Source organism: Arachis duranensis, chromosome 3 (genome assembly GCF_000817695.3).
Source record: "Arachis duranensis cultivar V14167 chromosome 3, aradu.V14167.gnm2.J7QH, whole genome shotgun sequence".
Classification (NCBI taxonomy): Eukaryota; Viridiplantae; Streptophyta; class Magnoliopsida; order Fabales; family Fabaceae; genus Arachis; species Arachis duranensis.
This window is the reverse complement of record NC_029774.3, coordinates 7707608-7723371: the sequence shown is the minus strand read 5'-3', so window position 1 is coordinate 7723371 and position 15764 is coordinate 7707608. Positions and strand designations below refer to the sequence as shown.

The following is a 15764-nucleotide window of genomic DNA, read 5'->3' as shown; positions in this document are numbered from 1 at the left end:
AACAAAACTGTTTTCATTTTAGTGGGAAGTTAATAGAAGTAACAAAACTGTTTTTATTTTAGTGGGAAGTTATTAGATTTTTTAAAACAAATTTTATGTCTATTTTGTCCTTATAATTTGCTTTATTAAATAGTTTATTGTAGGGTTAATATAGTCCAAAAAATTTAGACACCAAAGTCATGGTCAACTCTCTGTATTAGCTTTATATATTGTTATAGATAATAAAGCAAAATAGATCTAGAGAGAGTTAAAAGTATACTAAGTTTTTGACAAGATTTACTTTTAAGATTTGAGAATTCGAAATCTAAAAAGTGTGAACAAATCATAAAATATTCTCTTGGCAAAGTCTTATACTTTCCCTTGTACCCTTTATTTATCCAAAAAACAATAATAATAAAAAAATAACAATTGGATAAATAATTTTTGGTAATTAGATTAAGACATTTTTGAGACACATCTTCTTCTTTGTGGGTTTGCATTTGGTGTTTTCTTTTTCAAAATTTTCAATCATTGGCGAAAACCCAAACAAGCAACGATTATTAGACACACACCCCAGAATCAATCTCCACCGTCCATCAACAATTTCTCATGACTCCTCCTCCGATCCCAACGTAACATGTCTTCTCCGGCGCCGCCGTTATATCCCGCCCTCTCCGCCGCCGCACCTCCACCGTGCCACGATCTCACCTCTCGTATTCGCGCCGATTATCTCTTCTCCCCTTCCGATTCTTCGAATTTAACGGTTAAACGCGATGGAAGCTTTCAATAGCGACAAGAACAACGCCGCCGCTAGTAGCAGCGATGGTTTATCGATTCCCAACGCGCCTCCGTCGGCGTTCACGTTCACGACCTCTTCAGCTTCGGGCCTTTCGAGACCGCGATTGGTGAAGCTTCGTAAGCACAACAATGCCCCTGCTTTCACTCCATTTCGCGACTCTACGGCTCCGGTTACGGCGGCGCCGGCACCGTTTTCCTCCCCTAGATATGGCTCATTTTCCTTTGGAGGTAACAGCAACAAGAGCGGCGATTTTGGCGCGGGTTTGGATAAAGGGATCAGTGATCAATTGAGGAGTCTTAGTATTGGGAATGCGGCGAAGAAAGTTGAGGGCTTCGAGAAGGTTGGTTGTTCTTCGCTTTTTGTCGATGATAATTTTGTTTTGAAAGAGATGAGCAAGTTGAATATTGATCCGAACAGAAGTTTTGTTGAGTCGGAGCTGCAAAATGAGCTGAAGGAGAAATTGAACACTGGAGAGGCGCATAAGAGTGGTGATTCTGTTGCTGAGAATTCGGCTAATGCGGTTATTAACCAGATGAAGAATCTGAATGTGAAAGAAGAATCTCAAGTTGATGGAATGAAATTTGGGAAAGGAACAGGGACAGAAGCGATTCTATTGAGGGAGATGGAGCATTTGAAACTTGTGAATGAGAGCAAGGACTCTAATGAATCGCATTCTCACAATCGTTTTCAAAAACCAGTGGAAGAAACTAGAGTGTCTTCATCAGCACCATCTCCTATATTTGGTGGCTTGAATTTTCAGCCTCAGCCTGTTGGAGGTGCCTTTGAAGCTACCAAGAGAGATGAATTTGAGTTTGTCTTCACGGGGAAACAAGATGCTTCAGGGTTGTCTTCGGTTGAGTTTAAAGCGCCTGTGACGATGCCAAAGACTAATCTTTTTGGAGGTGTTGATGAGAAATTAAAGTCTAATGCAAAGAAGGGAAAAGGTGGGAACATGAAAGTGAATAAAAGTAGAGCGAAATTGAATCAGTATGCCTCCCCAACCCAGCCATGGAGTGGTCAAGGTTTTGTTCTGAAGGACAATGTTCCCCAAGAGAACTCTCAGGGTTCTCCAAATGCTTATTCACCAATGGATGTGTCTCCATATCAGGAAAAACTGGTTGAAAACCAATGCTTGAGTGAAAATTCTGTGGCATCCAACAGCGAGTCATTTAGTATTGATAGCAACTCTATGGTTAATGATTCAGAACAAACAACATCGGTTGATCCTATAGATGAAGATCTAATTGCAGCTACTGAGTGCTTGAATATTTATGGGGGAGAGGTTCCATGCAGGGAAACAAAGGATGGAAACTCTGAGCATCCTATGCATGAAACTAATCGTGTTGAACACAAACGGAATGACTCTATTTCAGAGTTTGAAACTGAAAGCTTTAAGTCTGCTATCCATGAACTGAGCGTAAGTGTTGAATCCTGTACATCAGCAGAAACTGAAGCCGATAGTAATAGAATGTTGCATCAAAGTCCCGTTTCCAGTCCAAGAAATATAAGTGGATCTGGTTTCACATTTGCTGCTGCTCCATCAGCTGAAGTTCAATCATTGAGCCCAAAACGGCATTACAAAAAGAAATCTTGGCTAAATTTCGGCCATGATACTTACAACTACACTTCAAACATAAAGGTCCCTTATTCATCATCATCCGTGGCATTTTCTCCCCTTTCTACAACTTCATCTCTTTTCACATCAGGCCCTGGTCCAAATGCCAAAGTATCTTTGCCTCAACCCAAAACAAGGGATTCTGAGTTGAATAAGGAACAGGGGCTGAAGGAGACTTCTTCTGTTTCTGCTGCAGCCATTGCTTCTCAGGAAGCCTGTGAAAAGTGGCGGCTCAGGTGAGTATATATTTTGACAGTTTGTGCTATTTATTATATTTGCAGGCGCAGTCAGTTACTTGATATGTACTTATCTTTGGATACTGCATTACAATTTCTTCCTTTTTAGGTTGTTTGTCTGTGTAACAAATTAGATAACTTCAAATTACTTTATAACTATTATCTCATTCTGCTTTATACCAGAGGAAACCAAGCCTATAAAAATGGAGACCTGGGTATGGCTGAGAACTTTTACAAAGAAGGAATTAGTTGTATTCCTAAAGAAGCAGCACCTCGGGGCTGTCTTAGGGCTTTGGTGCTGTGTTATAGCAACCTTGCTGCCACGCATATGTCTCTTGGTAGGATGAGGGATGCACTAGAAGATTGTATGACGGCTGCCAAAATAGATCCAAATTTCCTCAAGGTGCAACTTAGAGCTGCAAAGTAAGTTTCATTTCAGCTTCTGATGTTATAGTGCATAGTGATTTAAGTTGTATATATTTTAGTTTTGTAGGACAACAGAAGGCTTAGGACATAATTGATCACAGTTATGGTTTTGTAGGGTGGAAAATAGTTGTATAAAGGTTGTTGGGTATAGCTGAAGGTAATGGTGTTGTGCAGGCACTGTAAGATTGATGGTTACTCGAGTGCTGTGACACTACTAATTTTATTTTTTATTCATCTTATAAGGAAAGAACAGATCTAGATAGACAAAGAAGCATGATGCCTTATGCCTTATGTGTTATTTATAATATGGAAATATGCAAGTGTATAGTTTTAAATATTGATAGCCCCCACAATATCTTGAGCACCTTCCTAGGTCCTACAATTATTTATCTAAATACAGATTACATGTTAAATAATAGGTATATACTTTCCTAGGTCCTACAATTATTTGCCTAAATACAATTTACATGTTAAATAATATGTATAGTTTTAAATATGAGACAGATGATTATATCCGTTAAGTCTTTTTATTATTTTTCTTGTTTAAGTTGTTACCTTGCCCTCGGGGAAGTTGAAGATGCATCACAATACTTCAAAAAGTGCTTGCAATCTGGAATTGATGTTTGCGTAGATAGAAAAATTGCTGTGGAAGCCTCCGAAGGCTTACAAAAGGCACAGGTTTGGTTATTTTATAATTATTGTGAATTTAATGTTGTGGAGGCTTCAATTATTAGCGTTACGTTTTTGTTAAAGGCTATTTATTAGCTACAGGTTCCACATACAATGGTTTAATGTTGAAACCTCTTAAATCCAACTTGTTCGACACTTTAGATTATATTACCCATCAAGTGGTACAGTTTCACAACAGTCTGAAGTTCATTTTTGTCACTGTCGGTAAATTAATTTTTGACATTAGTGCTGCCAAGGTTTTTCAGTTATAAATTTTGAACTGGACAGGGTCTGAAGGTACCTCCCTTTCTTCCTTAACTGACTAGTGTTTCTATCTTTAATGTATGGCAGAAAGTGTCAGATTTGATCAATCATTCTGTTGAGCTTTTACAAAGAAGAACATCCTCCGACGCAGAGGGTGCACTGGAGCACATTAATGATGCACTGATGATAAGTTCACACTCCGAAAAATTGCTTGAAATGAAAGCAGAGGCTCTTTCAATGGTTGGTGCTTCTTGCTCTTAGTATGCTGGAAACTTGTTAAAGCTAAGATAATGTTAAAAGTCGGCATAAAGCTACATGTAGTAATATACTGTTTTATACCAACTGTGGCTAATCTGGCTAATCTGGATGACTTTTGCTTCAAATATCAGCTGTGTAGATATGAGGAGGTGATTCAGCTGTGTGACGAGACCCTTGTTTCTGCCGAGAAGAATTCTTATCCATTTGATGCCAGTACCCAAGTCATATATATGGATGATGCAGAAAGCTCAACAAGATTGTACTTCAGATTATGGCGGTGCTCAATGGTGGTTAAAGCCTACTTTTACCTAGGAAAGCTTGAAGAAGGTCTTTCTTTCCTGGAGAAACAAGAGGAAAAGTTATCTGCCATAAACAAGTAATTTTACTAACCTATGACTATTTAACCTTTCGTGGACCCTTCAAGAGAGAACCCAGAAAAGGCAAAAAGGGATTGAATATAGGGAAATGATAATGCCATTTCCATTTTTGATAATGCCACTCCACACATGATGTTTTTACATTGTATGTATGCATGAGTTTGTAGAAAAAAGGAGTAGAATCATCGAAATAGGAGTGGCAATATCGATTCCCTTGAATATGTAATAGCAGCTTTTCTTGTTTGTTTGTTTTTATTTTTATTTTGTGGTTTTTAATCATTAACTTTGGTATTGTCCCTGAAGGAGTGGAGGCAAGGTTTTGGAACCACTCATACCACTAGTTGTAACTATACAAGAACTTTTGCGTCACAAGGTTAGCTTATATTGTCTTTCATGCCAAATTGTTGTTGATTATTTGCTTTATCATTCTATTTTATAGTAAATGGTGCCGGGAAATTTTCTGCCCTTTTTCAATATAACATTACCATTTAATGCAAGTTAAATAGGTAAAATAGTAGTTTTACTTGACCGAACAAATTTTTTTAATTTAAAAATTTTTCAGCTTCAGTTTTATTCATCCTGTCCTTTCTCTGCAACATGGAATTATTTTATTCATTTATTTTTTTGATGTGAATTTATTTAAATGCAGGTCGCAGGGAATGAAGCATTTCAGGCTGGAAGGCACACAGAAGCTGTTGAACATTATACATCTGCTTTATCTTGCAATGTGGAGTCTCGTCCATTTGCAGCTGTCTGTTACTGTAACCGTGCTGCTGCATATAAAGCATTAGGTCAAATAACTGATGCTATTGCAGATTGCAGTCTAGCTATAGCACTCGATGGAAATTATTTGAAGGTTTTTTTTTTCTTTAACCTTGAACTGAAACTTTGCCAGATATTAATATTATCCATGCTTGATAGCAGGTTCCCCTAGATGCTATCTTTGTATTGTTGCAAACTCTCTACTCTGTATATGTATTTTCATTTTCGAAAATTTATTCTTTTTGAACTCGGACTAAATGAATGATTTTATTTAGGATTTCAATAAATATATGTATGAAAGATATGTCTTCATTACTCATGCAGGCACTTTCTAGGCGTGCAACACTATATGAAATTATTAGGGATTATGATCAAGCAGCAAGTGATCTTAGGAGACTTGTCTCCCTCCTTAGTAAGGAAGTGGAGGATAGTACCAATCAACCTGGGTTATCTGATCGGTCAACTAGTTATACTAATGACTTGAAACAAAATCGTATTCGGCTTTATGAAATAGAGGAGGAAGCCAGAAAGGAGATCCCTCTTGATATGTACCTCATTTTGTAAGTTATTTTCTTACTATCACTGGCCTGTTTATAATAACTTTTCATCTGTACCAATGCAATCCCATGTTACAAGTTATCAAGATCATTTTCTTCAATGGCACCGCCCCTCTACCTTTCTGATAAATTTCAATGGAAAGGCTATAAGCATGCAAATTGTCGACATCTTCACATTTATCTTGAAAATATGCAATGTCGATAGCCTAGAAAGGTTAATTGTATCTGGGGGAATAAATCAGTGTGCCAGTCATATCTGTCACTGATGGTGTGTCTGCTGTTTGATGTTGGCAGGGGAGTTGAGCCATCTGCTTCATCATCTGAAATCAAGAAGGCCTATCGGAAAGCAGCACTTAGACATCATCCAGACAAAGTAATTTTGATTGGCCACTTGGGTTAATGCTTATATATTAATATTCGTGTTTTACCATTTTTGTTTTATTCTGTAGGCTGGTCAATCTTTGAGAGATGATGGGATATGGAAGGATATTGCTGAAGAAGTACATAGAGATGCAGATAGGCTTTTCAAAATAATTGGCGAGGCGTATGCTGTCCTATCAGACTCTGCCAAGGTATTGTGTATATTCAAATAACAAATTTTAAAAGTCTTATAAACATTGTTTATATTGAAGGATCAGTGATGCAAATTGGAATATATTTCTTTGGACTTATACTACATTGCTTAGATTCTAAATATTATTAGAATGAGATGTTGGATGGACATGAACCAAGTTGCAAGGGCCTTGGAGCATAATGCGTTGCATATTCATTTTATCATTGCATTCTTGCAGCGGGCACGATATGATGCGGAAGAAGAAATGAGAAATGCCCAAAAGAAACGCCATGGACCTATGCCTAGACCTAGTGCGGATGCCCAGTATTACCCATTTGAACAAAGTGGCAGGAGATCATGGAGAGAGGGTCGGAGATCATACGGTAATTCTGTTCCTCAGTTTTGAACCTGGCCAACAAAGTAGGAAATAAGAAAAAACCGTGAAATTTAATCTGGCTAGGATCAGGATTACAGTTTGACTTCACTGATGTTGGGCCAAGTAAGGTGATATTTTTTATCTGCTGCACTTGCATGTGCATTTTGAGAAACTCAGTGATGCATTCATTCAGTTGCTATGCTGCTTGAGTCTGGAGTTTCAAGAGAGGTCCAACAGGCACCTAAATTGGCGAATTAAACACGAGATCGGAAAAGTTTTGCTGGCCAATGTTTCCGGTTGCTTTGGGAGAACTTTTCTCTGACAAGAGAAGAAGATGCGATTTCATTCTAAGAGCATTTGTTTATATTTTTATTTTTTTTTATGGCTGACCATTACTTAGAGGTAGGTTTCGGTAATTAAGCTTGGCCAAGATTGAAATTTTGCTTTTATGATTGAGGTCTGATTTTTTTGTTGGTTTTGCAGATGTAAATTTTATAGACACACTTGTCAGAAAGTCTATACTGAGATGTACAGATGAAATCAGATTGTAATACCACTTCTAAGGTTGTAATTACGACTTATGAAACCACCAGTTGCAATTTTGCTAACAAAGTAATATTTTAAACCATTGGTTTTTTTAGGACATCCATAATTGTTTCAGGAACATGTAATTCTTTTTATTTAATTAATTTATTTATTTTAACATAAACATGGTCAAATCAACATCTTAGTTCCGTATAACATAAGAAAGTTATAGCTTCATTTCCATTAATCATCTCTCATGGACTATACATTCATTACATTGTACCCCTATCAGTACAAACAAATAATTTTACTGAATTTCACGTTTGGATCCCAGCTCATACGTATATTCCTAATCCGTGCTCCTTTGGATTTGTTTCAATCGTCCATGGTGATCTGAGTACTCAGAAATGAAGAGAAAAAAAGCAAATAAAATGGCATAAATAAAAATTTCACAAAGAAAGTTAACAATAAATAACTTTTAAAAGTTCCACCTGTTCATTACGAAGTTAAATGTACCCTGGCTAGCACGCTTGAGAAGAACTTCTCTGGCCTCAATTGCAACCCCAAAAAAAAAAGAAAACACTGTAAATGCAATAATGCATACCTCATCAGGAAACCAAACACCAGGCTCTGTGCTTCCTTCTAGAATCGCAAGTGCAAATGCAGCTGTTGCAATTCCTGCAGCTCTGGAAGAACGTACACTAGCATTAATTGTGAGTGAATAAATATTATCACTTTCATTATGATAATATCATTCATAAAAGGGTCATTATTATAATAAGCCTTGTCATAACTAATAACATACCATATATTCAATCCGAGTTTAAAAATTTTTATGGTGTACCATATATAGTACTTCAAAACACTAAATATACCGTAACACTACTTAGTACTTACATAGCATCCAAAGAAATTATATACATAAATTAAGAATGTGTCAAAAGCTAATTTAAATTTAGAGTCCTGCTAGGGAGCCAATAGAATATTTGTACAATGTATATAATGGGTTATATGAGTTATAAAATGAACATCACCAATAATATCCAGAATAGGAAAAGTCTAGGGGGCCAGCATATAACCAGCAGAGAAAGGTGAGTCATTGGATGAAATCTCACACCAATCTCATACCATCAAATCATCATTGATGGCTAGTTGATGGCTAACAATCACAAAAATTGCTGGCCCCTAGCATTGCTCTCCAGAATAACCATTTGGGTGTTAACGGACATCTTACACATTGTACAAATATTCCATTGGCTCCCTACGTACCAAATGCAAATAAAGTTGCAATTTTATTGTTGTCAATGTAAATTACGTGGAAAGTTTCCTGTGACTGAAGATGGCAACCCTGCTGCGGTCACTTGCACACTCCAAATCAACCTGTTAAGAACATCTATAACAACAGTTCTGCCATTTTTGAAAAGAAAAGAAAATTAAAAGAACGATTAAAGGAGCATTAGTTTCACAACACTTCTACTTATTTGCCTCACCCTCATTGATATATGTTCCCCGACAATCCCATCAACTGCTTCAATTAAAGGACCAAATAATTCAACCAACCTTCCCACTTTACTCCTGTCTCTCAGAAATTCCTGCATCGTTTTACTCAATTGTGTGAAGGAAAGAGAATAACATATACTCCTCAATTATATTAGTAGTAGGCAGAGAAGAAAGAAAACAGCGGAGTTAGTTTCAGTATTACTAGTTGATACTTAATTAGAGTTATGGTTTTTAAAATAATAATTATTATAAGTCTCGCGCCTTTTTTAAATAAGATTTTTAAGTAGTTTGCAAAACTGTATTTGAAGGAGAGAATGAGACTGAGAGACTGAAATTGAGAGACTAAAAGACTAGTGAAATTAAATTAAGTTTTGATATTGTGTTTGGTGCAAAATGTATTGGAATTGGTTATATTTATATCTAAGTATTATGTTTGGCTTAAAATAAATATAAAAATTGAGAAATAAATTTAAAATTTAAAAAGTTAAATAAAAATATTTAAAAAATTAATATTATTTAAATTTTAATTTCCAATATCAGAAATTTAATTATTTAAGTTCTTGGTATTTTCATTTTTTAGAGGTATTAAAATATTAAAATTTTGTGTCTTGGAATTAAAATTTTAGTTCTAATATTTAACTACCAAACATAATACTAAGTCTCAATCATCCAGTTTTAGTATCGAAAAACAAATGCTACGTAAATATGCAATATTTCTCTTTTTTTGAGCTCAACTTTAAAATTAAATTACAATCACTTAATTTCAATTCTAATATAATATCTAAACTTATTTAATATGCAATATTTAATTCTATAATATTATTTAATTCACTTAATTTTTTCATTGTACACATTGTACAAATATTCCATTGACTCTTTATACTCAAGAATGAAGCTACATTGTAACAAAGAGGGACAATGATCCCCCTAATTTTAATTTTTTACATATAAATTATATGTAAATTTTAGTTTAACCCCCTTAAAATTTTATTTTAGTCTGATTTTATTATATAAATATTTTTGGATCCCTCTAATCTTTCATCTAGCTCTGCCCTCGCCTATACTTCCTCTATTCTATAAATATTTACATTCTAAAAGGTACTCTACATATCGTGCTAAAATAATTAACACAAGCAAAGCATAATGTTTTACTTAATTAGTGTAGTTTGTGTTCACTATTGGCACCATTATTATTATACATATTTCAAGATATTTTAAAGGAAAACTGTTAGCAACAAATTAAAGCTTATGATTCAGGAGCATACCAAAGGAAGAACTTTGGTCAAATTTTCCATTCCCCAATTCCAGAAAAATGGTGCTGATCCAAATCGAGCACTAACAGTTGGCACTCCTAGATTCTCATAAGCACATCTAACCTCTGGTAAATTCCTGAATACCATGATTGAAGTGGAATCTTAATTCCAAGAGTAAAAGCAAATATTTAAGGATAATTAAATGGAAAATTGTATTTGGAGAAAGATTTAACTTTGTTAAGTAAACCAAGTCTATCATCCACATGTTTCTCTTTTTTTTTTCACATTTTTTTATTTTTCTTAATATATGATATGGTGAATGATGATGTGTTTTGTGTATTTTGATAAAAATGTATCATTTTCTCAATTAAATCAATTAGTCGGAGGCTTTGTATAGAGCAGGATATGATCTTCACACAAGTTGCATTTCAACTTTGCTAACGATATGAAAAAGGACATAATTATATAATTTAGTTTATTTTGTTTTACAAACAGTTTTTTGCCAAGGACGAATACTTAAATATTTATCATACCCAAATAATTTTTTTCTAATAAAATGTTCTCTTTAAATATATAATACACAATATTTGTCATTTTTTAAATAAGTACTTCTCTTAACTGCACAAACAAATAATCCCTACTTCTATCTTGAAAGACAGGATAGTCAAAATCAAATTCTAATTTTTTTTTCTATTATTAAAGATTTTGATACTATATTATAAAATATTTCTCTTAAAATATATAAATAGATTTGATAAATATTGAGTGACAAGTGTTTTTTTAATAAAATTTTAATAAAATCTTTAAAAAGTTACTACTTTTATAAATATTAACAACACAAATTTTATAAAACTAACAAAAAAGTTTCAATTATTTAAAAAAATAGAATTTTTGTATAAATAACACATGAAAAAGAGAAGAAATAACTTAAAAACATGTTGAAAAAAAAGAAGAAGAGAAAAGAAAAATGGAGACTAAAAAAGAAAAAGAAAAAGAATGCAAAATTAGATTTTTTTTTATTCTTTTAAGTTCTTATGAGTAAATAACGACTTATTAGTTATTACAGTAATGTTAGAAAAAAATATTTTAAATTTATTTTGTTTAATATTTATTTATTATAAGATGTATTAAATAAAAGTAAAAGTAATAAGTTTTAACAGTTTTTCGTTAATATTTTTTTTGTTATAAAAAAATTCGATAATTTTATATTTATTAAGATAAAATGCTTTCGATATATATGGAAAAACTTACATTAGATAAACGTCTCTTTTGCCAATTCCTTTTTCAAAATCAACGTTGAGCTTTCCACTGTATGGCTCCAGTTTGACCTTTTCTCCTAGTTGAACATTCCAGCTTTGTTATTTACACATTGATTGGATGAATAAATAAAAAAAAAAAACAAAGAAAATAAAGAGAAAATTATATATCTTATATACTTGTGTGTATGCATAACTTATTTCGATCAAGAGAAAATGAAGGGGGGAAAGTGTTATATTGAAATATATTATAAAAAGAATTTGTATAATATAAATATAATTAATACGTGAAAAAATGGTAGTATTTGATGAACTTCAATTTTATTTGTGGAATAAAAGATAAATTTTGAATAAATAATAAAATAATGATTTAATATTTAGTCAAAATTAATTTTATTTATTAAAAGTAAATGAATTAAATTTAACCGAATACTAAAATGGCATATTCGCTAGTTAATTATATTACTTCTTTAAAAAAAAATAAAAAATATAGGAAGATAATAAAAATATTAAATAATGTGCAAGTAAGTTTAGTATCACATGATATTGATTTACCATAACTATCATTACTTATTAATATCTTTAATTGTTAGTGTATTTTATAATTCTTATTAAATTGTCTATTATCATCTTTAACTGCGGTCTTTGGTCTTATATTATAAATTGTTTAGTATCGATATGTCATAAATACCTAAGTTTAATTAATAGTAACTGGGATATATCAGTGTCTTTTTTGTATATTAATAAATATTATTATCTATATATTAATTGTTATTACTTCATTTTGATCCGAATGCAGTTAGGAAAGATGTCTCGAGTAGATCGTTTCACGAAAAAAGTTCGTGTAGACACAGTATGTCACCAGCCTCAAGTAGGATTTCATGTGGCTTCAACTTCGCAGAGAGCAGACTGTCCAATTCCGCCGCCTAGTGACAATAGTGTGTCCTCGCATTTTCGTTTTTATGGCCCTTTCGTCCACCCCGCAGCGAACCACTGCCTGCTCCACAGGCTTGCACGAATAATGTTCAAAACTCGGAGTCGGACGCCGAAGACTTAGACCCAGAGGCAGATAAGGTAGATTTTTTTTACCAACATGTTGATAACCTGTTTGCTGCATCGGATGCTCAGAAGCGCAAGGGACGCAAGACCACTGAATTTTGGGATGTTAAAAGAGCGGTGTTATGGGACTGCTAGGATCTGACTACACCAAATTCTCAATCTACGAGAAGGACTGGAGAAAGGTTCGCACCAAGGACAAGGTCTATAATGAATGTGTAAAGGTAAAATGTTGTTTTTTTCTTCATACCATTCCAGACTCATAATTTGAACACTACTGACAACTTAATATTAATATTGCAGGAAATGTTCCATTTTAAAAAAGATAGTAGAGGAATTATCAAGCGTATAATATTCAAAATGCTAGGAAGGGCTTGGAAGGAAATGAAGAACAGATTATACCATCACTGCTATGACTCGGAATTTTCACTTGAAGAAAATATTGAAAACCGCCCAAATGGAATTACTGCGGACCATTGGAGATGGTTTCTCGATTATCACAATAGCAAAGAGACACATGTAATATAGTTTTGTTTCATAGCAGAAAAAGTCTATTTATGTCACATTGAGTTAGTCAAAACTAGTGTCTAGTAACTCTTAATTTGATGGCATGACATGATAAGTGTAAGAAAAATGCTGAGAATCGATCAAAGCAATTTTACACCCACACTGGCGGATCGAAAAGCTTGACAAGGCTCGGAGAAGAAGAGGTAATCTATTTTTGAAAATGTTTTTGGACTATCTCTTCCTCTACTTATTCACTTTGCCATCATTATTGGTACAGTCGAAACGACAAGGGAGGATAGTTACTAGAGGAAAGTTATATCTCTTAACGCACAAAAGAGCTAATGGCTCGTATGTCCATGATGCAGCTCCAGCTATTGGAGTAAGTAATGTGTTGAGAATCGGGAAGTAGTTTCTCCCATGTTTTAGTTTTTTTAATTTTATTGGAAGTCTGTGCAGTTAGCGACTAGCTAATAAATGCTTATAATTGCTTATCCATGTGTGTAGGAAAGAATTGAGGCTATTGAGCAACGTGATGAATCCTTTAGACTGTTGTCTCAGAATGATTTACTTGCTCAAACTCTCGGAAAGGAACACCCGGGTAGGGTGCGTGGCATGGGGTTGGGTCCCACTTCTAGTCAAGTCTTCGGTATAACTTCCCATGAGCCGAGCAATAGTTTTGAAAGGGAGGAGACCCAAAGGGTGCTGCTTGAACTACAAGCAAAGTTGGCAGCAGAGAAATTGAAAAGAAAGGTAGTGGAGGATGAAGTAGCAGTCGAGAAGACAAAAAGACAGGCAGTGAAGGATGAAGTAGCAGCTGGGAAGGTCAGGATGTAGGCAATGGAGAGTGCTTTGATATGTCTACTTCAAGGGTAAGGCAGGAAGCTGCCATCAGATGTCGCCGCATAGATGAGTGCGTTGGTGGGACAGAATAGAAAGTAGATCTTAGGATTGTGGAACCTTTTCTTCTTTCATATATACACTTTTATGTTGTTGATTATGCAACTCTTAGTAAGGAGTACACTTTATTGATATTCAGATAATTATATTAATTAAATTAATGATTTTGCTATTGTCGTTTACCTTGCAATTTATTTTTTGGGATATAAAATAATTTAACTTACAAATATTAAGAAGGATTTAAAAAAACGAAAAAAATGTACATTAAAATAAAAAATAGCATGGATTTCCAGTGTACAGTACAGTATTTTTGTGGCCATTTTACCGAAAAATAGCGGCGGTTGCGAACTAGCCGTTAGAAATTTGAAAATTCAGGTTAGGAGATAGTGAAACCGCCGCCAGTTAGATTTGAAAAAACATTGGCCGTTAAATAGCAGCGTTTTCAAACCGCGCGGTGATTACATTTGAACAAAACCATGGCCATTAAACAGCGGCGGTTTCAAACCGCCACTAAACATTGCGACGCTATTTTTGGGTTTTGCGGCAGTTGTGCCAGCGGTTCTTGAGAATCGCCGCAAAATTATATAACCACCCCCTAATAGGCGACGCTTAACAAACCGCTGGAATCCCGTTTCGCGGCGGCTTAAAACTGCCGTAAATCACTCTAATAACCGCCGCAATCTCCCGTTTCCTTTGTAGTGGTGAACAATGGATATGTTGGATGTTCAATTTAAGGGATAAGTATGATTTTGGTCCCCAACATAGACGTTGAAAATTTATTTCGTCCCCGACCTTTTTTCCGCTATAAAATGGTTCCAAAAGTTTCAGTTTGTTTTAAAATCGTTCCTCGCCGCCGCCACTCCTCGCCCTCGTCGTCGAGCCGTTTCTGCTCCTCCTCGCCCTCGTCGTCGTTGCTGCCGTGACCTCGCCGTCGCCCTTGCCTCCTCTAGAACTCTGACGATGATGACGATGATGATGATGATTTTCTGAATTTTTGGTTCTTGTTTTTTGAGTTTGAGTTCTAGGTTTGTTTTTCTGAGTTTGAGTTCTGGATTCTGAGTTTTGGGTTCTGATGATGATGATGATTTTTTGAGTTGAGTTCTTGTTTTTTTAGTTTGAGTTCTAGGTTTGTTTTTCTGAGTTTGAGTTCTGGATCTGAGCTCTGGGTTCTGATGAGGATAATGATGATGATGTTGATTTTCTGAGTTTTGGTTGGTGTGATGCAGATGGTGATGGAGTGGCAGTGGGTGGGGGTGGTGGTGGTGGGTTATGGTTCTGAGTTCTTATGATTCCATTATCCATGGTGGTGGTAGTGGTGGTGGGTTTTGGTTCAGCTTCGCTTGTTTCTGCTGTGCTTTTGCTTGTTCTTCTGCTGGTGCTTTGTATGATTTTGAAGAAGAAGGGATAGGGGCATTTTGGTCCGAATGACAGTTTTAAAACAAACTGAAACTTTGAGAACCATTTTGTAGCGAAAAAAAGACCGGAGACGAAATAAATTTTCGGCCTCTACGTTATGGGACCAAAATCATACTTATCTATTCAATTTAACAAGTATGCAGATGATTATGTTAATTCTTAGTTGGATGGTTATTCATTTTGATTCCATTTACTCATGCACAGTTAATAATGACTGAATATTCAATTCACTAGTTGTGCAGATGATTATGTTAATATTAGAATTTAAAAGATAATTTGAAAGTAAAATATTTTTTACTTTATTAAATCAATTCTAAAATTCATTTTTTATACTATTCACAAAAATTATTTTCTAACTAACAAAATCCTTTAAAAAATTACTCTAGGTTACGGAAATCCAACTTCTCTAGTGCAATTTACACATATAAATTAAATAGAGAAACATCTTGTTAGATTATCACAAACAAGATTTTGCTATAAATG

At 34.6% G+C, this 15764-nt stretch overlaps 2 protein-coding genes across 2 annotated transcripts in view; one reads left to right on the top strand and one right to left on the bottom strand.

The window, feature by feature from the left end:
• Positions 1 to 460: 460 nt before the first annotated feature.
• On the top strand, positions 461 to 7499 carry LOC107477272 (uncharacterized). Its single transcript, XM_016097258.3, has 11 exons — positions 461 to 2629; positions 2813 to 3052; positions 3604 to 3733; positions 4076 to 4228; positions 4378 to 4622; positions 4927 to 4996; positions 5273 to 5479; positions 5710 to 5945; positions 6237 to 6315; positions 6392 to 6514; positions 6734 to 7499. The coding sequence occupies exons 1-11, from the start codon at positions 753 to 755 to the stop codon at positions 6899 to 6901; spliced, it is 3528 nt and encodes a 1175-aa protein (XP_015952744.1). The 5' UTR covers positions 461 to 752; the 3' UTR covers positions 6902 to 7499.
• A 103-nt stretch (positions 7500 to 7602) lies between these two features.
• LOC107477273 (uncharacterized) overlaps positions 7603 to 15764 on the bottom strand; it is a 10533-nt gene continuing 2371 nt past the window's right edge. The window contains exons 6-11 of the mRNA XM_016097259.3: positions 11401 to 11485; positions 10162 to 10285; positions 8887 to 8988; positions 8712 to 8776; positions 7888 to 8082; positions 7603 to 7789 (exon numbers count right to left, since the gene is read on the bottom strand). Of these exons, the coding sequence (XP_015952745.1) occupies positions 7732 to 7789; positions 7888 to 8082; positions 8712 to 8776; positions 8887 to 8988; positions 10162 to 10285; positions 11401 to 11485 (629 nt within the window). The 3' untranslated portion in view covers positions 7603 to 7731. The remainder of the gene's footprint in view (positions 7790 to 7887; positions 8083 to 8711; positions 8777 to 8886; positions 8989 to 10161; positions 10286 to 11400; positions 11486 to 15764) is intronic.

What these genes read in the sequence shown, in the direction of transcription:
- LOC107477272 (XM_016097258.3), top strand. Translation starts at nt 753, where the DNA reads ATGGAAGCTTTCAATAGCGACAAGAACAACGCCGCCGCTAGTAGCAGC. An exon ending in TTAGACATCATCCAGACAAA is followed by an intron (nt 6,316 to 6,391) that starts GTAATTTTGATT and finishes TTTATTCTGTAG; the next exon opens with GCTGGTCAATCTTTGAGAGA. An exon ending in TCCTATCAGACTCTGCCAAG is followed by an intron (nt 6,515 to 6,733) that starts GTATTGTGTATA and finishes GCATTCTTGCAG; the next exon opens with CGGGCACGATATGATGCGGA.